The sequence below is a fragment of the Coregonus lavaretus genome, assembly GCF_964263955.1.
Source record: "Coregonus lavaretus genome assembly, chromosome: 11".
NCBI lineage: Eukaryota > Metazoa > Chordata > Actinopteri > Salmoniformes > Salmonidae > Coregonus > Coregonus lavaretus.
Window position 1 is genome coordinate 18,166,997 of NC_139998.1, and position 26,737 is coordinate 18,193,733.

General features: G+C 42.4%; 1 protein-coding gene across 1 annotated transcript; it reads left to right on the plus strand.

Moving 5' to 3' along the window:
• Positions 1-12,353: 12,353 nt before the first annotated feature.
• On the plus strand, positions 12,354-26,056 carry LOC311137789 (unconventional prefoldin RPB5 interactor 1-like). The gene is made up of 10 exons (XM_084172375.1): positions 12,354-12,727; positions 13,896-13,930; positions 14,173-14,251; positions 14,626-14,761; positions 15,929-16,020; positions 16,169-16,419; positions 16,564-16,822; positions 16,957-17,108; positions 23,673-23,913; positions 24,189-26,056. The coding sequence occupies exons 1-10, from the start codon at positions 12,656-12,658 to the stop codon at positions 24,369-24,371; spliced, it is 1,500 nt and encodes a 499-aa protein (XP_084028501.1). The 5' UTR covers positions 12,354-12,655; the 3' UTR covers positions 24,372-26,056.
• The last annotated feature ends 681 nt before the right edge of the window (positions 26,057-26,737 follow it).

Below are 26,737 nucleotides of genomic sequence, written 5' to 3' on the forward strand. Positions count from 1 at the left end.
CCCTGCCCTAAATGTTGCATAATCTTTGTCAAATGATTTGTGAAACATCAGAGACATATGGTGAATAACTTTTGAAAGTGGACAGGAATTTGCTGGCTTCTTGCCTTCCTTGAGTTTGTTATCAACTACAGTATATGTATTTTATCAGATTCTTTATAACTGTCTTCATTTCAGAATTGCCCAAAACAAAAATCTTTATCCTGGGAAAGGAAATTCCATTGAGAGGCAAGGCTCTGAGGCGAAAGAGGCACATTGTCCCTCAGTGCTGCACCTCCGGCTCGGAACCTCCTCAGGCCCAAAATAAGTACCAAAGGGAGGAGTCCAGCTACAAGTAATACCCAGACTACCAGTGCACAGAGGAGGAAAGGGGAAACAGTGGCTGCATGGAGAGAAATGAGGTAGCAGCTGCACAACATCCTTGTGGAGAACATGGCCCCCAGTAAAATCCATCTGCTCCGTGTGTGGTATTGAGCCAGAGATAATATGGCGGTGTACTGACTGTGGGGCTGAGACAATTTTTTATTTTTTTTTATATCAAGTACAGTACAACGTACTGAGCTGTTGCCTGAAGCATATCACACAAAGTGGTGCCATGTTCAGTGCCTAAATGGATGTTGCATGAGACAAGCAATATTATTACATTCAACATACACAATACCAACATATCGTCTCCAATCTTAAGACCACTGAGTCAAACAGAAGTGGAGGGACAACTGCATCATTTAAATATGAATTAGTGGCGAGGTTTAATATCATGAGTTCAAATAATTCTAGATTTTGTTCACATTCCCTTCCAGTTGTGCATAAGGTAACAATGGAAGGTAATCTTAAAATGCAGTGCATATTACATTCAGGCATTACCCCTGTTGGTGATATGGGCTTACAAACTAATCGATCCACATCAGCTTGGTTTGCAAAGTACTTTTCCTCATGTTTTGCTGGCTCATAACTTGATCCAGACAACTTTTTCCTAGGCAAACCAAAAAGCCCATCCGCTGCTACCACCACTGTTCCACTGTCCTGTAAAGAGATGTCAAATATAATTGGATACAACTTTAGTTTTTGGACCCCAGGAAGAGTAGCTGCTGCTTTGTAACAGATCATGGGGATCCCAATAAACAAATAAAATGAAAGACTAGAAGGCTGTTAGTCTGTATAATTGTTTGACAAAAATGGAACAGATGTTTCTAATAGATAATTTGTGTTTATAAAAGAGGGAGACATCACAATTGATATATTATGCTTTGATGTGTTTTTGGGGGTGATAAAACATTAGGCCAAAAGAATACAACAAACCTTGGGACAGAGCGGGCACTGGGTTCCATCGGCAGTTTCTGGGGCCAGACGGCGCAAGACATCAAGTTCCGACATAGCATGTCAGAACTCCTCATATGTCTCATTTGTCAGGGTAGTATACAAGTCTCTTCCCTGAAATGAATGAACAAAGTCACTTAAAAGGCACTCTGATTCATTACTGCATTCCATCAGAGTAGGTCATCAACAAATACAGCAAATGCATTTTCACATACAACTAGCACATGGTTTGTATGACAGATCTGTTTATCAAAACAGGATTTTGGTTATGAACTTTTGCAGACAAAGTAGACATAGTATAGAATCAGATTATAAAAGTGATTACTTACGTCCTATGAGGAACACTTTATGACAGGCATATGGCCCTCAGTGAAACACCACTCTCAAGCTGCAGGCTTTTCCTGCAAGCATGCGCACCCGCGTCACTTCTTGAACTTGAAAAAGGGTGAATGGTGGGATGCTGTAATAATTAGGTTTTTTTTCTTTTTCTTTTCAGTATTTTTTTTCAGTGTTTGATTAATTTAGTTTGCAAATAATTATATACACTACGGTCAAACATTTTAGAACACCTCCTCATTCAAGGGTTTTTCTTTTTTTTTTACATTGTAGAATAATAGTGAAGACATCAAAACTATGAAATAACATCAAATGATGGGGAGAATGTAGATCCATCAGCTGATCAGGTGAGGATGCAACAAGGGTTCTGGGGGGCCCAGGAGGTCCGCTGAGGCCAGACTGTTCCTCACCACGTCTGAGGGGCACTGGAGGTCAACTGGGGCCCGGCTGGCCCTCGGCACTTCTTGGGGGGGCTGGAGGTCCACTGGGGCCCGGGTGGCCCTCACCATATCTGGATGGGACTGGAGGTCCACTGGGGCCCGGCTGGCCCTCACCATATCTGGATGGGACTGGAGGTCCACTGGGGCCCGGCTGGCCCTCACCATATCTGGGTGGGACTGGAGGTCCACTGGGACCCGGCTGGCCCTCACCATATCTGGGTGGGACTGGAGGTCCACTGGGACCCGGCTGGCCCTCACCATATCTGGATGGGACTGGAGGTCCACTGGGGCCCGGCTGGCCCTCGCCACTTCTTGGGGGGGCTGGAGGTCCACTGGGGCCCGGCTGGCCCTCACCATATCTGGGTGGGACTGGAGGTCCACTGGGGCCCGGCTGGCCCTCACCATATCTGGATGGGACTGGAGGTCCACTGGGGCTCGGCTGGCCCTCACCATATCTGGATGGAACTTCTATCTACAAAAATCTATTATTGTGCAGCGCTTCACTTACTTCCTTTTCACACAATAAAACCTCTTGCATACAGTTGTTAAGAGTCATTTCAGGGGCCGGCCTACAATATCTATTCAGTTATATCAAGTGGTTAACTCATGCCCCAGACATCTAATAACGATGGTCCCCTCCTCAAAAGAGCGGTAGGGGAACCAACCTTTTCCACCACATTCATCTAACAGGGAAGACACAGCGAGCTTGGAATGGATAACATACACTATTGGTCAAAAGTTTTAGAACACCTACTCATTCAAGGATTTTTCTTTATTTTTACTATTTTCTACATTGTAGAATAATAGTGAAGACATCAACACTATGAAATAACACATATGGAATCATTTAGTAACCAAAGAAGTGTTAAACAAATCAAAATATATTTTATATTTGAGATTCTTCAAATAGCCACCCTTTGCCTTGATGACAGCTTTGCACACTCTTGGCATTCTCTCAACCAGCTTCATGAGGTAGTCACCTGGAATGCATTTCAGTTAACAGGTGTGCCTTCTTAAAAGGTAATTTGTGGAATTGATTTCCTTCGTAATGCGTTTGAGCCAATCAGTTGTGTTGTGACAAGGTAGGGGGGTATACAGAAGATACCCCTATTTGGTAAAAGACCAAGTCCATATTATGTCAAGAACAGCTCAAATAAGCAAAGAGAAACTACAGTCCATCATTACTTTAAGACATGAAGGTCAGTCAATACGGACAATCTGCAGTCGCAAAAACCATCGAGTGCTATGATGAAACTAGCTCTCATGAGGACCGACACAGGAATGGAAGTCCCAGAGTTACCTCTGCTGCAGAGGATAAGTTAATTAGAGTTACCAGCCTCAGAAATTACAGCCCAAATAAATGCTTCACAGAGTTCAAGTAACTGACACATCTCAACATCAACTGTTCAAAGGAGACTGTGTAAATCAGGCCTTCATGGTCAAATTGCTGCAAAGAAACCACTACTAAAACACCAATAATAAGAAGAGACTTGCTTGGGCCAAGAAACACGAGCAATGGACATTAGACCGGTGGAAATGTGTCCTTTGGTCTGGAGTCCAAATTTGAGATTTTTGGTTCCAACCATTGTGTCTTTGTGAGACACGGTGTTGGTGAACGGATGATCTCTGCATGTATATTTCCCACAGTATGGAGGAGGTGGTGTTATGGTTTGGGGGTGCTTTGCTGGTGATACTGTCTGTGATTTATTTAGAATTCAAGGCACACTTAACCAGCATGGCTACCACATCATTCTGCAGCGTTACACCATCCCATCTGGTTTGGGCTTAGTTGGACTATCATTTGTTTTTCAACAGGACAATGACCCACCACACCTCCAGGCTGTGTAAGGGCTATTTTACCAAGAAGGAGAGTGATGGAGTGCTGCATCAGATGACCTGGCCTCCACAATCCCCCGACCTCAACCAAATTGAGATGGTTTGGGATGAGTCGGACCGCAGAGTGAAGGAAAAGCAGCCAACAAGTGCTCAGCATATGTGGGAACTCCTTCAAGACTGTTGGAAAATCATTCCAGGTGAAGCTGGTTGAGAAAATGCCAAGAGTGTGCAAAGCTGTCATCAAGGCAAAGGGTGACTATTTGAAGAATCTCAACTATAAAATATATTTTGATTTGTTTAACACTTTTTTGGTTACTACATGATTCCATATGTGTTATTTAATAGTTTTGATGTCTTCACTATTATTCTACAAATGTAGAAAACAGTAAAAATTAAGAAAAACCCTTGAATGAGTAGGTGTTCTAAAACTTTTGACCGGTAGTGTTATTACAGTCTAACAGTATTTGTTATTAGATAACAGCACAACTCCAGCCAACATGTTTCAGAACAATGTTGATACTGCATTTATTACTGTGTACTAGTTATATAGGTTTGAGGGTAGCTTGATGCAGTGTGACTAGATACAGTGTCATTACTACTTACATGGGCATCCATCTCACAACTGCTGAATGATTATGGATTGATAAGTGATTTGTAGTGAACCGTATAGGTTTAAGTAATAGATTTCTGAATACATTTCACTTATGATGCAAACCATGGACCTCATTCCTGTAAATCACTCATTAATGTGCAATAACCTCCCTCAACCATGAAAGCTTATTGTCAGAAGAATCCATATTCCTCCTACCCCTGGGTGAGATCATGCAACATCATAAAGTTCACTTCCACTGCTATGCTGATGACACCCAGCTCTACCTCTCCACCAAACCCACCACTCCCCTCCCTCATCATCTGCCTTCACGACATCCAGAGCTGGATGAGCATGAACCTCCTCAAACTCAACAGCAACAAGACAGAGTTCATGCTCATCGGCTCTAAATCCACTCTCTCCAAGCATCACCACAGATGGTTTCCCCGTCCCTCTGTAAACACAAGTCAAAAGCCTCGGTGTCTCCCTGGATAGTTCCCTCTCTTTCCAACCCCACATAAAAACCAGCACCCGGACAGCATTCTTCCACCTCCGCAATATCTCCAGGCTCCACCCCTCACTGTCACACTCCAGCACCGAAACTCTCATCCATGCCTTGGTTACTTCCTGACTGGACTACTGTCACACTCCACCACCGAAACCCTCATCCATGCCTTGGTTACTTCCTGACTGGACTACTGTAACACTCCACCACCGAAACCCTCATCCATGCCTTGGTTACTTCCTGACTGGACTACTGTCACACTCCACCACCGAAACCCTCATCCATGCCTTGGTTACTTCCTGACTAGACTACTGTCACACTCCACCACCGAAACCCTCATCCATGCCTTGGTTACTTCCTGACTGGACTACTGTCACACTCCACCACCGAAACCCTCATCCATGCCTTGGTTACTTCCTGACTGGACTACTGTCACACTCCACCACCGAAACCCTCATCCATGCCTTGGTTACTTCCTGACTGGACTACTGTCACACTCCACCACCGAAACCCTCATCCATGCCTTGGTTACTTCCTGACTGGACTACTGTAACACTCCACCACCGAAACCCTCATCCATGCCTTGGTTACTTCCTGACTGGACTACTGTCACACTCCACCACCGAAACCCTCATCCATGCCTTGGTTACTTCCTGACTGGACTACTGTAACACTCCACCACCGAAACCCTCATCCATGCCTTGGTTACTTCCTGACTGGACTACTGTAACACTCCACCACCGAAACCCTCATCCATGCCTTGGTTACTTCCTGACTAGACTACTGTAACACTCCACCACCGAAACCCTCATCCATGCCTTGGTTACTTCCTGACTGGACTACTGTCACACTCCACCACCGAAACCCTCATCCATGCCTTGGTTACTTCCTGACTGGACTACTGTAACACTCCACCACCGAAACCCTCATCCATGCCTTGGTTACTTCCTGACTGGACTACTGTCACACTCCACCACCGAAACCCTCATCCATGCCTTGGTTACTTCCTGACTGGACTACTGTAACACTCCACCACCGAAACCCTCATCCATGCCTTGGTTACTTCCTGACTGGACTACTGTAACACTCCACCACCGAAACCCTCATCCATGCCTTGGTTACTTCCTGACTAGACTACTGTAACACTCCACCACCGAAACCCTCATCCATGCCTTGGTTACTTCCTGACTGGACTACTGTAACACTCCACCACCGAAACCCTCATCCATGCCTTGGTTACTTCCTGACTAGACTACTGTAACACACTCCTCACCAGATGCCTTGGTTACTTCCTGACTAGACTACTGCAACACACTCCTCACCAGATCCCCACCAACCTCATCACAAGACTCCAACTGGTTCTGAACTCTGCTGCCAGAATCCACACCAGCTCCAGATCAACTGAACACATCAAACCAATCTCCCTGTGCAATCCTGTATTAACTTTTACATACTCCTCCTCGCCTACAAAGCCCTCCACAACCTGGCAGCCACATACCTCTCTGATCTTCTCCCAGTCTATGCCCCCTCCCGCTCCCTCCGCTCCTCCTCTGCTGGTCTGCTTGTCTCCCCTCATTCCACCATGGGTGCCCGGGCCTTTAGCTCCCATTCCCAAGCCTAGCACCTTAAACCAAACCGTTACCCTAAACCGGGTAGCCTACCATACCACCTTAAACCAAACCCTTACCCTAAACCGGGTACCCTACCACCTTAAACCAAACCGTTACCCTAAACCGGGTACCCTACCACCTTAAACCAAACCCTTACCCTAAACAGGGTTTGTATCCTATTCCCAACCCCTCCCTCCTCTTTTTATCTGTCATATTTTGTCTGGTCCTTTGATTTTAGATTGTTTTAATTTAATTTTGCTGTTGATTGATGCACTTGATTTTATGACTTTATGTATCGCATTTCATTTTATGTAGGTCTACCTTTAATGTAAGATGTCCTTGAGTGTCCTGAAAGGCGTCCGCCAAATTAAAATGAATTATTAGTAGTAGTAGTGAATCGGGGGAAAAACACCCCCAAAAAAGATGTAATTGGCCAGTTAATATCATTATTTAAATAATACTCTTACTTTAAAACCCACTTTTAAAATTATCCAGCAGGAAATGAGGAATATATCATATTTTTCGGACTAAAAAATTATTACTGTGGAAATACGCATTATGGAATGGAGAGATTAAAGTAATAGCGCAATTCTCAACATTTCAAATCAGAATGTAGGAATACATTTTTTATGTTGGAATAAACATGAATCTGAGAATACATACATTTCCCCTTCAGCACCTCTGCGCAAAACAAGTTATAGGCAGACACTGCGCTTATAACCAGCAGCTTTGCGGCGCCGGGTGTTGCAGGACGTATTAAGTAAACGCCCATAGTTACAGTTCTGTAATTTGAAAGGAAAGCATTGTCGTTAGATGTAACTCAACTAAAAACATTCAAGCATAACACTGTATAACTTCTGTGTTGATAAAATGCTGTTTACAGTACAGTAATTAAACATGATTTTACACTGTTGCCTGATCCTGCCTAATCCGCAGTGTTTCAGGTGGTGGATTGTTTATTCTTTATTTCACTATATTCTAATAATACAGGGGGCTAGGAAAGAAAACACTTGGCCTGGGGTTGTTCAGTGGTCTTGTGCTGTGGTGGAATGTCTTCCCATTATGCTTGCACCAATCCAACGCATTTACATGCATGAGGTGAAATGAAAGCCTGAACACTTCTGGATGCAGGGTATCAGAACACATCCTAGTTCTTTCCCCGAAATCAATTTGTTGCCCCAATCCCTCTTGCCACTAACCCCTCAAAATCCACCAACCCTGTCCTCACATGTCCTTAATTCCACCTCCCTCTCACCCCCCACCCACCCCTTCCCTTCATTTCATACCTTAACTACAGACACAGGTAGTCCTGTAGCTGCAGTGACCTCCGTCACCAGGGCTGAGGACCTCCTTTTCATACCCCGTTCATGATAAGACACAAGGGTGCCCCTGATGTTAGCCGTTATGAGGTGTCTTCCTACAACAACCACAACAACAAAGATATATGAAATATTACATTGTAACGGGTGTATGTAAGTGTTTCCTAGTCTTTGAACAAGAGCCTTCAGGCCTTTTGGTCTAACTGAAAGGTAATTAGCCTTTGCCAGCAAGACCAAAAGCCCTTGGTCAGGGTTGTAGGAGCCAGTCTTTTCATTATACTGCACTCACATAGAGAGCCTCCTGCAGGTTACAATATGAAGCAAATGAAAAGCACTTAAAGCGGCAAACAGCAGTTGAAACAATAAAGCCTATTCCACGTTCCTGTTTGGGTAAAAAGCTATGGGGTGGGGCTGGAGAAATGTTACCACTCTCAAATTCATAGACAGAGCTATGGATGCAAGGACTGACCATCCATGATATAGATTGAGGCTATACAGTGTGTGTTTACATTTACTTTGTTTACAAACATTGGTGTAATACAAGCTTTTGGGGTTCTGGTGGGGCAGACCCGTCGCCAGACCTCAGTTTTAAGGGGGGCATATGAAATGCATGGGAGGGCAGGGCACAATTATTATTAGCCTACAGTACCTATATTTATAATAATCATATACTCTATTTGCGCAGCACGTAATCATCACATTTAACATAACCATCAGCAATATGACCAGGTAGCCTATAGCCTACACCACATTACATAGAAGCAATGTTATGAATATCCAAAAAACACTTGACTATACAACATATTAGATGTAACACCAGAAGCATCTCTCAAACATTGCTTTTTAAAGCAGTCAACAGAGGGATATGCATTGCCATGAGACACACACACAGAGACTTTGAACCTACCGGTACTTTGAGTGGAGGCAGCGCTGTCCTCGCTCCAGTCCCTCCTGTCAGTTTAGCGGGAGGCGGTGTTTCTTCGAGCAGAACCTCCTCATCAAAGTATCCTTCCACTCGGACTTAAATTTGTGAGTGAGAAAGCTGAATCAGCTGGGCCTTGCGTCTGTGCAGCATACTGCGCCGATGCTCTGAGAAGACGCATTTGAGCGTGGAAAATGAGTTTTCACACATTGCTGTGTAAGCTCCTAAAGTTAGGGCAAGTGTGTAGGCTGTGAGAACTGTCGGCATAGCCTGGAGTGCACAGTTGAATGTGCTGAGGATGTTGGCTATTGTCCATTTTCCATCTTCGGGGGGAACCGGGGTGTCAGTCATTTTCTTCACCAGGAACTCACGAGCCACAGTATATTCAGATTCAACCACATCAGTTCCAGCTAATACCAGGAGAGGGGTTACCTTTGATGGGTCCAGGAAATTATCCTCGGCCTCTGGGTTCAAAGCAGCCAGTGTGCCAATGAGCTCGCTACTGCGCTCTCCAAAACGCGCATTCATCTCTCCTTGCACAGCATCTTAACACTGTAAAACAATCTCATGAACTCAGTCTTTTCATCTATGTCACTTTGTGGCTGACCAACTGTTTCTTCAACTGTAAATCCGCGGAGGTTCTTATTAATTGTGCGTCTTCTCTTGCTTGGACCAGGGTCGGTCACCGGCACAGCCTCGGTGGCCGATGCTGGAGGAGCGCAGAGATCCCACAATGCAGAAAACTCGTTTTCTGTGCGCAGTGTCTTCACGCAGTCAGAAGCGCTGTTCACAAGTGTCACCGCAGTGAACAAGTCCATATCTTCGGCCTGTGGTAGTCTGTTAGGCGGCTCGAAAAGTGACAACAGTTTCATAACAAGGTGCGCAATGAAAAGAAAACTGCGCTGCGTAATGGCACGAAGCAGCCCCGTAGCCTCGACGCGCACCTCCGCTCCAAGGCCTCGTGTGTTTTCCACCTCGGTCAGTAATGTGAATATGATATACTCTTCACCACAACTTTGACTGTTGCCAAGTGGCCAGTCCATCTCTGGTCCCAGAGACGTTTCAGGGTATCGCCTTTGTACAGAATAGCCACAGTTGGCTTCCTGATGAAGTTGTACAGCATGTTGCATACTCCAAAAAAATCATCGACAGCTGCTTCACTGGACATGGCATGAATCACAACCAGATGAAGCTGGTGATTAAAGCAGTGAATATATGGTATGTTACGATCCAGCTTGTTTTTGAGCAATTTCTGCACACCACCATGCCTGCCAGACATGAGTGATGCGCCATCATAAACTTGACTCAGGATTTTGTCTCAATGATGACACCTGTCAGAGCCTCTGCATCACCTTTCTCAGATGTGGCCATTACCAAGAGGCGCTCACACAGACCATAGTTTTTGTCAACAAAACGCACAACTACAGATATGTTTTCTTGGCCTAAAGGATCCCGTGTGCCATCCACTTTAATTGAATACCAGCTATCGCCGACTTGTCTCACTATCTCCTCTGTTTGCTTATCATTTCGATAATCTCGTTTTGTATCTGTGGGCTGGTATAGCGTGCATTCTGTGGGATTGTTTTTGTAATCCGTGTCAATTCGGGATCTTTGCGCATGGTGTACTCAAAGAGACAAAAACAGCCCCATTGAGCTATTATCACCTAGCACACTGGCAAAACCAGCATTATCTCCATGTAACAGCAATTGATTCACCACTAAAAACTCCAGCATATCAATTACAGCTGACATGTAGTATCTGTTGCGAGCCAGTTGCTCTGAATTTAAGAGAGTGGAAATCTATTTTCCTGTCTCTCTACGTTTTTCTGAATCTCTCCACATTGCTTCACAGGCTAAATGTTCTTTTGAAGCTGCATGCTTATTTAAGCCCTTGCATGTTCCAATTGCATGTTTCCAATCATTAAATCCCTTGAAGAAGAAGAAGGTCGCGAAGGTCGCGTCCGATGATACAGATTTGAATTTCCTGCATGCATAACAAAATGCGGAGTCCTTTTCCACCGAGTACTCAAGCCAGTCCCTGTTCAAATACCAGCTAGAGGAAAATTATCGTTTTTTTTTACCAAACATTTTGACTGGATATTTCCTCAACACAACCAGTTTGTCCATGGCGAGGTCACTCACACCCACTGATTCAACAGGCAGTTGTGGCCCAAATGCTGCCCCAGTCGCGGTTGCACTTGACCTGCAGGTCCTGCCAGGCCCAGACTCCACCGAGCTACTATAGCATCAGGCTCAGACTGTCGTCCAGGGTCTCCTTCTCCAACTACAACATCAGGAGTCGTCGGTGTCGTATCCAATTTGGCAGAGGATACTGTTGGTGGGCTTTTCAACCACTTACGGATATCCATGACGAACTGAAGCGAGTAAGCCGGCGAAAACTCATCCAGCTTTAAAAACTGCGCGCCGCGGTAACTGTTGAGCGGCTACACTGACGTAGGCTACGTCACGTATGTAGCCTAACGTTCTTTTTATTAAGGCCGTGATAGGCTGTTGCAGTGTAGATTCCCATCAATCAAACAAAATCACACCATTGTTTCTTTATATTTTTAATGTTTTAATGATAAAGAATGCAACATTAATGCAACACAAAATTAGCAACTATTATAATATAAAATTAAAGTAATTTTTTTAAGAGATCTGTGCCTCAAGTGGGGGGGGCACAAGCATTTTTGGGTGCGGGCCAGTTGAACTAAGCTCATTAGGCATTTATTCAAGAATCAATGGGTACATATCATTAATTTAAACGTCCAAAGATGGATGTAGAAACGGTCTAATCGGGTGCACCAGGGCAACTTCATCCTACTTCCCTCTCTGAGCCTCTCCTGAGCGCAGTGGACCACGTGGTCAACTGGCAGCGTGTTTACACATGTGACTTCATTGACACACCTCCCCTGTTCAGAGTTCTGAGCCTGTGTGCCCTCTTGCTAAGATTGTGGCATTTGAATTTACTGTATATAATTCTGCAAAAGAGACAGACTATTAATCTTCCCAACTATACTGCTGTCCTCTATCATGAGAGCATCCGACCAATTAGTTATACCATGTGCATCTTGGTGCAACATTATAAATAGATTATTAGATTTTGCATTATGCACAAGAATGTAAAATACTATCATTACAGTAATTTTACAACCTCAGTTCATCATACTAATTGGATTGATGGAATAATATTATGGAGTGAGATTTGTTTATATATTCTGTAAATGTGTCTAGGCTCTGTAACTATAGTGCATTTACAACTGTAACTATTGATATCATTTGCAATATAAGGTAAACACTCGAGGTTTAAAATGTAGTTATTATAGCATTTGATGGGTAAAAAATATTATAAAATGTGTTTCATTTAATAACATTGCAAGAGAGTGAAACGCTGTCTGTATGTAGTCTATTGGATACAGTCTTACATAATGTGATCATTTTCATGCATTTGCAACATTGTTGTGAAAGTTAGCATTTTACCCAGAGTACACCGGGAAACAGACATGGGAACATGGCGAAGGGTCGATGAGGAAGACGCTGAACATTGAGGATTATATTACATGGATATTTTTGAGATCATGCTGAAATCCTAAAATGAGAGTGTGAAATGGTCTCACTTCCGAAGTGTTGGATATCTATCACTGCCCCTTTGATGAATAAGAGGAAAACGCGTCTCAGGAATACCTGCAATTGCATTCATAAACATTTCTTTAGGACTTACAACCCCTGAGTATTGTTTTGGATTCACAAACGTCACATTTTCATTTGCTTATTACATGGGAAGATGGCTGAGAGAAATAAAAGGAACATAGAGGTCCCACAAGGAGTTGATAGACTTCGAGTGGAGGATAAAAAGGTAAAACAAACGAGCTAGCTGGCTTGCGCGTGCTCTGTCTGTTGACAATGTACGCGGTCGACTAACGTTATAATTGAGCAAATCGTTTTGCATTTTCATTAAATGAGACAGCCTAACATGCATTCTCTTTCAGCATGTTGCAAGCTAGCTATTTAGTTGCATATTCATTTATGCGCATGTGGCCTCTTCGACATAATTTATCGTGGAAACTTTCTAGCTAGTTAAACCTTTTCTAGAAGCTTCCTTGAGCAAGCGGTCACATGTTGCTTCGTTTATTTCAGCGTGGATCCTGGTCAAACCATGTTGTTTAACTACAACCATCGAGTATGCAAAGTCAAGTTTGTCAACTGCTCTGATGACCCATGTTAAATTATATTTTTCAGCAAGCACAATGTATGAAAAATAAACAAACTAACTTACCCAATGCATGAACAATTATTAAATGAACTTACCATGGACTTATGCACACAAGCGTTTCCTTGTGTGGCCTAACTAACTTAATACTGGCCATTAAACTATGACCTAGATTCAACATCCATAACTAGCTAGTTAGTTAGTCTAATCTTATCTAAATGTTCAGAGAATATCAATACACAGTGTTGAGCATTGAATGGATGTTTAATTAAATGTTTAATACAATTAATTGCTGGCAATGCAATACAGGACAAAAGTAAACAGTTAGTTAGCTAGCTAGTCAGTTGGCAAAGTCATGTTCGTGTTGTGTTGCTGTAGAATTTGACTCATGAAGGAGGGTGCAACTTTACAGTAGGCCTACTTCCAAATAGAAACAGGCCTAATGTGTTGACCAGACATGCTTAGCGCAATCTCTGTCATGTTGAATAAAGAATTGTATCTGCCCCGTTCTATAGCACACATCATTTTTCATAACCCTACCCAAAGTGTAGTATTATAGGCTACTTCTTAGTATGACATACACTTCAAAGTATACAGATGCTTCTTCCTGTCCCCAAGTTGGTGCTTCTGTGTAAGTATATCCTTTGAGGTCCCAAAAAACTTTTGGCAATACATTTTTGACAGCTGTTTAACCCCCCCCCCCCCCCCCCCAAGTGTAAATAACTGTAAAATGGAGGGGGTTATTTTGAGTTTCTTTTATGGAGAATGAAAATGCCAAGTTTTACCTATAGAATTGTCACTCTGTCAACAACAGGTGGTGAAAGGCTGCGAAGTTCAGATCCAGCACTGGTGAGTCTTGTGTAGGGTTTCCTCGTAGTGACTATGGCATAGGAGTCAGACAGAATCTCGTTATGATGCTACTGTGCTCCTAGATTACTAGTTACACACAGTCACTCACCACATTCTTGATAGGACATAGATAGGCTAAACATTAGATCTGGGATAACCGCTAGACCAGGAAGGGCATGTGGAACATTGCGTGTGTATGTGCGCAATTATTTAACTGAAATAAAAAATCTTCTGACTTTCAGGGAGAAGGTAAAAGGTGACTATGAAGCCCTCGAGGATCAACTCAAAACTCTTCCAGATGAGGTGTCCTATGACATCATGGTACGTTCTCTCTTATTAAATGCACTGGGGAGGGTTTCCATAGCAGGGGCTTTTTTAAAGTTCATTATATGAGGTGTGTCAACAGAGTGAATTCCCAGGCCATGCAACCTTATTATAAAATATAAATTGTCCCGTCTTGATCTGGAGAGAAACACACAGCAATTATTACAGCTCCTATGATGTTTACATATGGTGTGTGCAGGGAAGGCCTTATCTTTGACTACTAGTTTATATTCTCCTTTTCTTCTTTCAGCTATTCAGTTTCACTTTCAGTTTAATAAAAATATGCAGAACCATCTGAATTGCCCTAATATATAAACAATTTAAAGTCAAGTTGAAACATGACCTCTTTCCCCTCCTCTCTGCTGTAACAGGTGCCATTTGGCCCTTTGGCATTCATGCCTGGGAAGCTGGTCCATACCAATGAGTTCACCGTGCTACTGGGAGACAACTGGTTTGCCAAGTGCTCTGCCAAGCAGGCCCAGAAGCTCGTGGAGCACAGGAAGAAACGTGAGTTTATTTTGTATAATGTAGAATTTTCTCAGATACCATGGCCCCTTGCCAAACTCTGACACTCACTAAACTAATATTATAAAAACACTAGAGAACTCCTCAATTGTATATGTACGGTAGTGGTTATGCTTCTTGTGAAAGATTGAATTTTGAACGTCTTCTCAACACTTCCACCATTCGCCCAACAGAGGGGGCTGTTGTTATAGACTTGCTGTCAGAAACAAAGAGGTGATCACTCAGTGTTGTCAGGGAAAGTTGAATGGCTACTCATTTTGTGAATACTTGGATTATTAGAATATTTGATGTAGTCTTGCTGGTGGACAATTAACTATTGAAAATGCAGAATTGTGACCAGAATGTTACACAGCGATAAAGCCATTGGTTGGTTACTCAAATCTATTTGACCATCCTCTGCTATCATTTTGTCACAATAACAGTCCAGCCTTAAAAATCCTCCTTTCCATTCCACTGCTGGCTGTTCTTACTTTCTCTTAGAAATACGTTTCCCCATGCTTCCTTTGGTATTCACTCTGCGCCCCAAAAAGCTACTTAATATTGTTTCAAATGGGCCTAAATAACAATGTGTGATAGTGATGGGAGCATTATTAGACTGATGTTTACCGAAGCGTGAATGTGCCATAACCCTGCCCACCCCTCCCTGACCCTGCCCAGGCTGCTTTTACACAGCTAAGTGCCATAATGCAAACCTGGCTGGCAGAGATCTGTCAAACAGCCCCGCTGAGTTGTCAGGCTGTACGTGTTTGACCTTTCCCCAACGCTTCAGAGACGTACGGCTTGAGGGCTCACTGTCGCCATGGCAACGGGGCCCTTTGCTGCCATTAGCAAACGGGGGTTTAATTGTTGTGAAGATTTAATGATCCGAAGTAGCACCGAGGGCATGAGATATTATGAACTGTTTGTCATCATTTTCCTTTTTTTTATTAACCCCTTGCTGGTCCGAATACTGTGGTTTTTGTTTCTAATTTCTTCTGACTACGACCAATTTGGTCCACTAGCTACATGTCTTGACCCCTTATATAAACACACACACACACACACACACACACACACACACACACACACACACATTTTTCCAATTCCACACTGATCACACCATTTTTGCACTTTGTTTTTCAAATCAAATTTTTGTTCTTTGTTTTTTAGATGTAAGGAGTGCACTGGATGACTTGCACAAGACGAGGAAGAACTTTGAAGCCAGAGTTGGGTTCGCAGAGGATCTAGAAAAACTCTCAGGCGTAAGTGTAATTACAGTGATAACAAAGAGCTTTTAGGATCCTCTTCAGCCAGCTTATCTGACAGACAACTCCTCTGTGCAGATAAAGCAATTTATATATGATCAGATATTGTTAACACACACACTTCTACCCTTCTCTGTTTCTTCAGGCTAAAGGGGACTATGTGGACATCAGAGAAGAGGTTGGAAGTATTGAAGAATTTGTAAGTAAAGGAAAGCAGCGTGTGGCCCTTAATCCCCACTCCAAGCCCAAGATGGAGGCTATTGTGAAGATAGAGGAGGAGGAGGGCGGTGGAGAGGGAGATGGAGAGAGTAGGAGAGGAGTACCGTCTGAGGAGGAGCTGTGGGCCAGACTGGATGAGCTGGAAGCACAGGAGGAGCTTGAGGAGGAGCATGACCGGTAGAGTTACGCGCACACACACACAAAATGCGTTGACATTGAGAAGTGATTCAGCGCACTCTTCCCATCTTCACACCTGTGTTTCATTGAAAAATATAGTGAAGATTAGGTTTCTCTTGATACATTGTTTTGATTTGTTTTCAGATGCTTTGACAGTGCAGACACCAACGGCAATGACAACACAACATCCTCTTCCTCTGAGGAAGAGAAGGATGGAGATGATGGTGGCCATCATCGCGTCAACGGACATGACGAGAGGAGTGAAGGCAGGATGTCTGTGCCCCACAACTTTGGTAAAGTTAACGGTACAACCAGGGACAGGGAGGAGGAAGACGAGAGAGCGGAGGAGGAAGGCAACTGTTTGCCTACCATCTATTTCTCTCATACAGTGGAACCCAAGAAGGTCAATGTTTATAAATCGTATTAAACTCAGTGCAGTCAACAGTTAAAATGTAGTCCATTATGTTATTTGAGTCACGTAAATCAATGTACTACAATTCTCTCTCTATTTCTCTCTCTCTGTCTCTTCGTCTCCAGGTGCGGATAAACACAGGGAAGAACACCATGTTGAAGTTCAGTGAGCTGAAAGAACAGAAGCGGCAAGCCAAGAGGAAAAAGAAGAACGGCACCAGCAATGGCCACTCTCACCACGGGCTCCACAACATCACCACGCCCACAGACATCTACAGGTAAACGCACACTACAGGTTACACATCACTTATCTAGATCTTTTTTTATTTTTTTTGGGGGGGGGGGGGGTAGATCAGCTTAATATTGCAGATAGATTGTAACTTCCATCAATGTAATTGTCTGCATCACTTCCAATCCCCCATGTTTTTATATATATATATATATATATATATATATATATATATATATATACATACATACATACATACATACATACATACATACATACATACATACATACATACATACAGTGGGTGAAAACATTATTTAGTCAGCCACCAATTGTGCAAGTTCTCCCACTTATCTCCCGAGTGGCGCAGTGGTCTAAGGCACTGCATCGCAGTGCTAGCTGTGCCACTAGAGATCCTGGTTCGAATCCAGGCTCTGTCGTAGCTGGCCGTGACCGGGAGACCCATGGGGCGGCGCACAATTGGCCCAGCGTCATCCAGGGTAGGGGAGGGAATGGCCAGCAGGGATGTAGCTCAGTTGGTAGAGCATGGCGTTTGCAACGCCAGGGTTGTGGGTTCGATTCCCACGGGGGGCCAGTATGAAAAAATAAAAATAAATAAAAATATGTATGAACTCACTAACTGTAAGTCGCTCTGGATAAGAGCGTCTGCTAAATGACTAAAATGTAAATGTAAATGTTAAAAAGATGAGAGAGGCCTGTAATTTTCATCATAGGTACACGTCAACTATGACAGACAAAGTGAGAGAAAAAAAAATCCATAAAATCACATTGTAGGATTTTTTATGAATTTATTTGCAAATTATGGTGGAAAGTAAGTATTTGGTCAATAACAAAAGTTTCTCAATACTTTGTTATATACCCTTTGTTGGCAATGACACAGGTCAAACGTTTTCTGTAAGTCTTCACAAGGTTTTCACACACTGTTGCTGGTATTTTGGACCATTCCTCCATGCAGATCTCCTCTAGAGCAGTGATGTTTTGGGGCTGTCGCTGGGCAACACGGACTTTCAACTCCGTCCAAAGATTTTCTATGTGGTTGAGATGTTTGGGATCATTGTCATGCTGAAAGACCCAGCCACGTGTCATCTTCAATGCCCTTGCTGATGGAAGGAGGTTTTCACTCAAAATCTCACGATACATTCATTCTTTCCTTTACACGGATCAGTCGTCCTGGTCCCTTTGCAGAAAAACAGCCCCAAAGCATGATGTTTCCACCCCCATGCTTCACAGTAGGTATGGTGTTCTTTGGATGCAACTCAGCATTCTTTGTCCTCCAAACACGACGAGTTGAGTTTTTACCAAAAAGTTATATTTTGGTTTCATCTGACCATATGATATTCTCCCAATACTCTTCTGGATCATCCAAATGCACTCTAGCAAACTTCAGACGGGCCTGGACATGTACTGGCTTAAGCAGGGGGACACGTCTGCACTGCAGGATTTGAGTCCCTGGCGGCATAGTGTGTTACTGATGGTAGGCTTTGTTACTTTGGTCCCAGCTCTCTGCAGGTCATTCACTAGGTCCCCCCGTGTGGTTCTGGGATTTTTGCTCACCGTTCTTGTGATCATTTTGACCCCACGGGGTGAGATCTTGCGTGGAGCCCCAGATTGAGGGAGATTATCAGTGGTCTTGTATGTCTTCCATTTCCTAATAATTGCTCCCACAGTTGATTTCTTCAAACCAAGCTGCTTACCTATTGCAGATGCAGTCTTCCCAGCCTGGTGCAGGTCTACAATTTTGTTTCTGGTGTCCTTTGACAGCTCTTTGGTCTTGGCCATAGTGGAGTTTGGAGTGTGACTGTTTGAGGTTGTGGACAGGTGTCTTTTATACTGATAACAAGTTCAAACAGGTGCCATTAATACAGTTAACGAGTGGAGGACAGAGGAGCCTCTTAAAGAAGAAGTTACAGGTCTGTGAGAGCCAGAAATCTTGCTTGTTTGTAGGTGACCAAATACTTATTTTCCACCATAATTTGCAAATAAATTCATTAAAAATCCTACAATGTGATTTTCTGGATTTTTTTCCCTCATTTTGTCTGTCATAGTTGACGTGTACCTATGATGAAAATTACAGGCCTCTCTCATCTTTTTAAGTGGGAGAACTCGCACAATTGGTGGCTGACTAAATACTTTTTTCCCCCACTGTACATACACATATACACACACACATACATACATACATACATACACATACATATCCTTTAAAAATATATATATATTCCCCTTTATTACTTTCCAACCCCGCCACCCTTTCCCCACTTGGAGTAAACTAGTGAACAACAACGCCTAGGCCTCTACTTCCAGCCCATACCCACTATCTACATTTTATGGACACAGTCAATTTTACAGTAATTACATTTTGTTTGTTCTTTCTCCTGAACGTCTTCTACTCTCAACCTCTCCGATCATTTTCATGATGTCCATCCGGTTTGCTTCTATATGCCATATCTTTCTAACTGTGCTCCTTCACAAAAGCTCCCAACCTACAACCCATACACTTATTATGGACACAGCGTGCCTACATTATTAGTTATCTTGTTATTGTTCGTTGTTAGTTGTTATTAGTCCCATCCTTCAATTCCATTCAACAGTACCAAAACAAATGATCTAATGATTCTGTCTCTTCGCAGCAAAATCTGCAGAGCTGGGAAGATTGTATCCCCCATATAAATAACATTCTATTGGTAGCAAGAATTTTATATAATAATTTAAAGTTTTGAATCCGGTGTCGTTTTGAGTATCAGTCCATAAACACTATGCCATGGGATCGGTACGTCAAACATCTCTTCCCAACTATTTTGCAATCTATATGGGACGGGTGTCAATCCTTTGGTCCTTAAATGAAACTGATATACCTTTTTATTTATCACAGTTTTCCTTAACCAATTATGTTCTTTAATGCAAGGCCGACAGACAAGTTCCTTACTTTTTCCTCCTTCCACTTTCCTCTTCCATTTTTGCGGTAAGGCTGCAATTATTTGGTTGTAATTTTGGGTAGAGCAGACATTTCCATATGTTTTTGTTAGCTGCATGTGCGACATAACTCCACCAGTCCTACTGATGATATCATTTACAAAGATTATACCTTTTAAATGTTGTCACAAAAAAAAAAAGTTTTTTGTCAATTAGTATATTTGAGTTTAACCACAATATTTGTTGCATTATTTGTTCTGTCGTTTCTGGATGATTAAATTGAAATTGCAACCAACTTTCTATGGCTTGTTTTAGAAATAGTGATATCTGGGAGATTATTTCCTTTTCAAGTAACTGAAAGTGAGTAGTTGTAATCTGAATAAAGGGGAAAAGGCCATTCTTGAACATTGGGTGAGACAATCTTACTAATTTGCTAGAGAACCAGTTCGGATTTAAGTATAACTTTTGTATGACTGAAGCTTTTAGTGATAGGTCTAATGCTTTAATATTTAATAATTTCTGTCCTCCGAATTCATATTCATTATATAAATAGGCCCGTTTAATTTTGTCTGGCTTGCCGTTCCAAATAAAATGGAATATTTTTTTCTCATATAATTTAAAAAACTGTTCGCTAGGCGTAGGCAAGACCATAAGCAAATAGGTAAACTGGGATAATACTAAAGAGTTAATCAGAGTGATTTTTCCACAAATTGACAGGCACCCACCTTTCCATGGTAGCAAGATCTTATCTATTTTTGCTAACTTTCTATTATAATTTATTGAAGTGAGATCATTTATTTCCTTTGGGATATGTATTCCGAGTATATCCACAGCACCATCAGACCATTTTATTGGTAAACTATATGGCAATGTAAAAATTGTATTTTTTATTGATCCAATACATAATATAGTACATTTGTCATAATTTGGTTGTAATCCAGAGAGGTTAGAAAATGTATCTAGATCCTCTATGAGGCTGTGGAGTGATTCTAGTTGTGGATTTAAAAGAAAACATCAGCGTATAATGACACCTTTGTTTTTAAGCCCTGGATTTCTAATCCCCTGATATTATTGTTGGATCTGATTTTAATAGCTAACATCTCGATGGCCACAATAAATAGATATGCCGATAGTGGACAACCTTGTTTCACTCCTCTTGACAGTTTAAAACTTTCTGAGAAATAGCCATTATTTACTATTTTACACCTAGGGTTACTATACATGATCTTGAAGAGATTCACCAACATTGAAATGCTCCAGGCATTTATATATAAACCCCAGTCGTACTTTATCAAATGCCTTTTCGAAGTCTGCTCTGAATAGCAGGCCTGGTTTCTCCGATTTTCCATAATGTTCTATTGTTTCCAATACTTGCCTTATATTATCTCCAATGTATCTTCCTTGTAAAAAGCCTGTCTGAATTAGAATGAATAATATCCGACAATACCTTTCTAATTCTATGCGCTATACATTTTGCTAGAATTTTTGCATCACAACACTGAAGTGTAAGGGGCCTCCAATTTTTTAAATGGACTGGATCTTTATATTTTCCACTTGTATCCTGTTTCAGTAATAATGAGATCAGACCTTCTTCTTGAGTGTCAGATAATCTACCATTTACATAGGAGTGGTTAAAACATGCTAATAGCAGTCCTCTTAGTATATCAAAAAAGGTTTGATATACTTCGACTGGTATGCCATCCAACCCTGGAGTTTTCCCAGACTTAGTCTTTAATTGCATCCAGAAGTTCCTCCTCTGTAATTTCACCTTCACATGAGTCTTTCTGTTTGGCTGTTAATTTTACATTATCAATAGAAAAAAAATCTCTACAATTAGCTTCAGTTAGAGGAGATGGAGGCGACTGAAACGAAAACATATGCTTATCTAGATCTTGGTTGGGGTACCTTTTAGCAACATTTTGGGTCAAATGTGTTGGCATACAGTGGGGAAAAAAAGTATTTAGTCAGCCACCAATTGTGCAAGTTCTCCCACTTAAAAAGATGAGAGAGGCCTGTAATTTTCATCATAGGTACACGTCAACTATGACAGACAAATTGAGAAAAAAAAATCCAGAAAATCACATTGTAGGATTTTTAATGAATTTATTTGCAAATTATGGTGGAAAATAAGTATTTGGTCACCTACAAACAAGCAAGATTTCTGGCTCTCACAGACCTGTAACTTCTTCTTTAAGAGGCTCCTCTGTCCTCCACTCGTTACCTGTATTAATGGCACCTGTTTGAACTTGTTATCAGTATAAAAGACACCTGTCCACAACCTCAAACAGTCATACTCCAAACTCCACTATGGCCAAGACCAAAGAGCTGTCAAAGGACACCAGAAACAAAATTGTAGACCTGCACCAGGCTGGGAAGACTGAATCTGTAATAGGTAAGCAGCTTGGTTTGAAGAAATCAACTGTGGGAGCAATTATTAGGAAATGGAAGACATACAAGACCACTGATAATCTCCCTCGATCTGGGGCTCCACGCAAGATCTCACCCCGTGGGGTCAAAATGATCACAAGAACGGTGAGCAAAAATCCCAGAACCACACGGGGGGACCTAGTGAATGACCTGCAGAGAGCTGGGACCAAAGTAACAAAGCCTACCATCAGTAACACATTACGCTGCCAGGGACTCAAATCCTGCAGTGGCAGATGTGTCCCCCTGCTTAAGCCAGTACATGTCCAGGCCCGTCTGAAGTTTGCTAGAGTGCATTTGGATGATCCAGAAGAGGATTGGGAGAATGTCATATGGTCAGATGAAACCAAAATATAACTTTTTGGTAAAAACTCAACTCGTCGTGTTTGGAGGACAAAGAATGCTGAGTTGCATCCAAAGAACACCATACCTACTGTGAAGCATGGGGGTGGAAACATCATGCTTTGGGGCTGTTTTTCTGCAAAGGGACCAGGACGACTGATCCGTGTAAAGGAAAGAATGAATGGGGCCATGTATCGTGAGATTTTGAGTGAAAACCTCCTTCCATCAGCAAGGGCATTGAAGATGAAACGTGGCTGGGTCTTTCAGCATGACAATGATCCCAAACACACCGCCCGGGCAACAAAGGAGTGGCTTCGTAAGATGCATCTCAAGGTCCTGGAGTGGCCTAGCCAGTCTCCAGATCTCAACCCCATAGAAAATCTTTGGAGGGAGTTGAAAGTCTGTGTTGCCCAGCGACAGCCCCAAAACATCACTGCTCTAGAGGAGATCTGCATGGAGGAATGGGCCAAAATACCAGCAACAGTGTGTGAAAACCTTGTGAAGACTTACAGAAAACGTTTGACCTGTGTCTTTGCCAACAAAGGGTATATAACAAAGTATTGAGAAACTTTTGTTATTGACCAAATAGTTATTTTCCACCATAATTTGCAAATAAATTCATTAAAAATCCTACAATGTGATATTCTGGATTTTTTTTCCTCATTTTGTCTGTCATAGTTGACGAGTACCTATGATGAAAATTACAGGCCTCTCTCATCTTTTTAAGTGGGAGAACTTGCACAATTGGTGGCTGACTAAATACTTTTTTTCCCCACTGTATATGAAATGTTGTTTACTTTGAATGTTTCCAGGTTATTTGTTCTGATTCGGTATGGTGTCTGTCTATTAACAAGTTCTGCGATCTGATTGGTTATAATGGCTGACTAGGTGAATGTTTGTGGACTTTTGTCAGGTTGTTTGTGGATGTGAAGAATGGTGAGCCCATCCCCAGGAAGTCCATCCTAAAGTCCCGGAGCAGAGAGAACAGCGGGTGTAGCGACACCAGCGAGAGCAGCGCTGCCGACTTCGAGGAGCGCAGGACGTTCGGACGCACCCTTAGCCATGACGAGAACATGTACAGCGACACCAGCGACGGCATCACTGAGGAGGACAGCCCCACTGGGAACCCTCTACACCCCACCAGACGCTTCGAGGTAAAACTAAGCTGGGTCATGTTCATTAGACACTAAACGGATGACAACGGACTAAAACAGAGAGGGACTACCTGAACATCTTGTCCAATAAGAAACATTCATTTTCTGTTGCAGGCCCTAATGAGTACAACCCTGGTCCTCTGCTGATTTGTTTTTCTAATCATGATCTTTGAATGTTGAATAGGGGTACACCTTAGACATGTTGTTTGTCTGTGCACTGTCCAGCTCTACAGCCTCTCATTAAAGTCCTCTGTTATTTTTTGTTGATCATCCAGGCCTTTTCATGCACAGTGGTGGAGAAGGAGCCTATTCCCTCGTCGATCCTCCACCTAACCATCGCCCCGCCAGCTCTGCCCACTATTCCAGAGCGGAAGCTGGAGGAGGTGGCTCCTGAAGCTCCCCGGGAGGCCCCTAAGCGGGTATCCAAGTTCAAAGCTGCCCGGCTGCAGCAGAAGTGACCCAGCAAAGCCAGTCTCCAGGATACACACTACTGGTTCCTTTTTTAACATAGATTTTCTACGCCAGCACTTTTTTGAGCTGGACAGACAGTGAAACCACCCTAATATCTGCCATGTCTTCTTTTTTTCTCATCACTTTTCAAGCCTCTCTTCTCTCTCATAATGTTTTTCCTGTTAGTACACAGGGTGTCTATTACAATATGGCTGTTCTGTAAGATGCTGTACTCTGCAAGAGTAGCATAGCATTGTTTAGAACGCAACCCAACACCCTTACGCTTAACCATTTACCTGCCTTGTAAGGAACATCAAGCTTTTGTTGGTAAGAATGCACCCCATTTTCTAAGTTAGCACTTCACGGCAATATGTATTTAGGTAAAGAGGTTGTTTATTTAGAGCCCTCATCCTCCAACATTATGGCACTACACTAGTCGTTTATTTAGAGCCCTCATCCTCCAACATTATGGCACTACACTAGTCGTTTATTTAGAGCCCTCATCCTCCAACATTATGGCACTACACTAGTCGTTTATTTAGAGCCCTCATCCTCCAACATTATGGCACTACACTAGTCGTTTATTTAGAGCCCTCATCCTCCAACATTATGGCACTACACTAGTCGTTTATTTAGAGCCCTCATCCTCCAACATTATGGCACTACACTAGTCGTTTATTTAGAGCCCTCATCCTCCAACATTATGGCACTACACTAGTCGTTTATTTAGAGCCCTCATCCTCCAACATTATGGCACTACACTAGTCGTTTATTTAGAGCCCTCATCCTCCAACATTATGGCACTACACTAGTCGTTTATTTAGAGCCCTCATCCTCCAACATTATGGCACTACACTAGTCGTTTATTTAGAGCCCTCATCCTCCAACATTATGGCACTACACTAGTCGTTTATTTAGAGCCCTCATCCTCCAACATTATGGCACTACACTAGTCGTTTATTTAGAGCCCTCATCCTCCAACATTATGGCACTACACTAGTCGTTTATTTAGAGCCCTCATCCTCCAACATTATGGCACTACACTAGTCGTTTATTTAGAGCCCTCATCCTCCAACATTATGGCACTACACTAGTCGTTTATTTAGAGCCCTCATCCTCCAACATTATGGCACTACACTAGTCGTTTATTTAGAGCCCTCATCCTCCAACATTATGGCACTACACTAGTCGTTTATTTAGAGCCCTCATCCTCCAACATTATGGCACTACACTAGTCGTTTATTTAGAGCCCTCATCCTCCAACATTATGGCACTACACTAGTCGTTTATTTAGAGCCCTCATCCTCCAACATTATGGCACTACACTAGTCGTTTATTTAGAGCCCTCATCCTCCAACATTATGGCACAACACTAGTCAACACTGCCTAGCTGCTCATTTTATGGTGGTTGGTCTCGTGTCAGTGTCTTGACAAGGCCAATGGTTTACCACTCTATTTGTTTGATCCATGATTTTGCCTGCTATGCTAAAAATGACATGCTCTGCATCATTAATTTTTTTCCTTTCCCTTTTTTATTTTCTACGATTATTCTACACAGGGTCATATGCTGACTACCCTTTATTGTCCCCAATCCCTTTGTACCTGCCTAATGTCCACCTCTGTGACCAGCTTTATGTCCAAATAAATATTGTTGTAAACTGGAATGAAAATAAATGATTTTTGTAAAAAGTCACATTTTGGGTAGATTTCCTCAAACCTTATCTCCTTTACTCATCACTAAAGGATGAGCCAGACCAACACAAACGTTGACCGTGCGCCGTAGATCCCCTGCTCAGTGTCAAAGAGGGTGGCGATTCAACATGTAGAATTGTCTGGAAATGAACAAGATGATTTTATTTATTTATTTATTTTTATTTCACCTTTATTTAACCAGGTAAGCCAGTTGAGAACAAGTTCTCATTTACAACTGCGACCTGGCCAAGATAAAGCAAAGCAGTGCGATAAAAACAACACAGAGTTACATATGGGGTAAAAAAACATAAAGTCAAAAATACAACAGAAAATATATATACAGTGTGTGCAAATGTAGCAAGTTATGGAGGTAAGGCAATAAATAGGCTATAGTGCAAAATAATTACAATAGTATTAACACTGGAATGCTAGATGTGCAAGAGATTATGTGCAAATAGAGATACTGGGGTGCAAAAGAGCAAAATAAATAACAATATAGGGATGAGGTAGTTGGGTGGGCTAATTTCAGATGGGCTGTGTACAGGTGCAGTGATCGGTAAGGTGCTCTGACAACTGATGCTTAAAGTTAGTGAGGGAGATAAGAGTCTCCAGCTTCAGAGATTTTTGCAATTCGTTCCAGTCATTGGCAGCAGAGAACTGGAAGGAATGGCGGCCAAAGGAG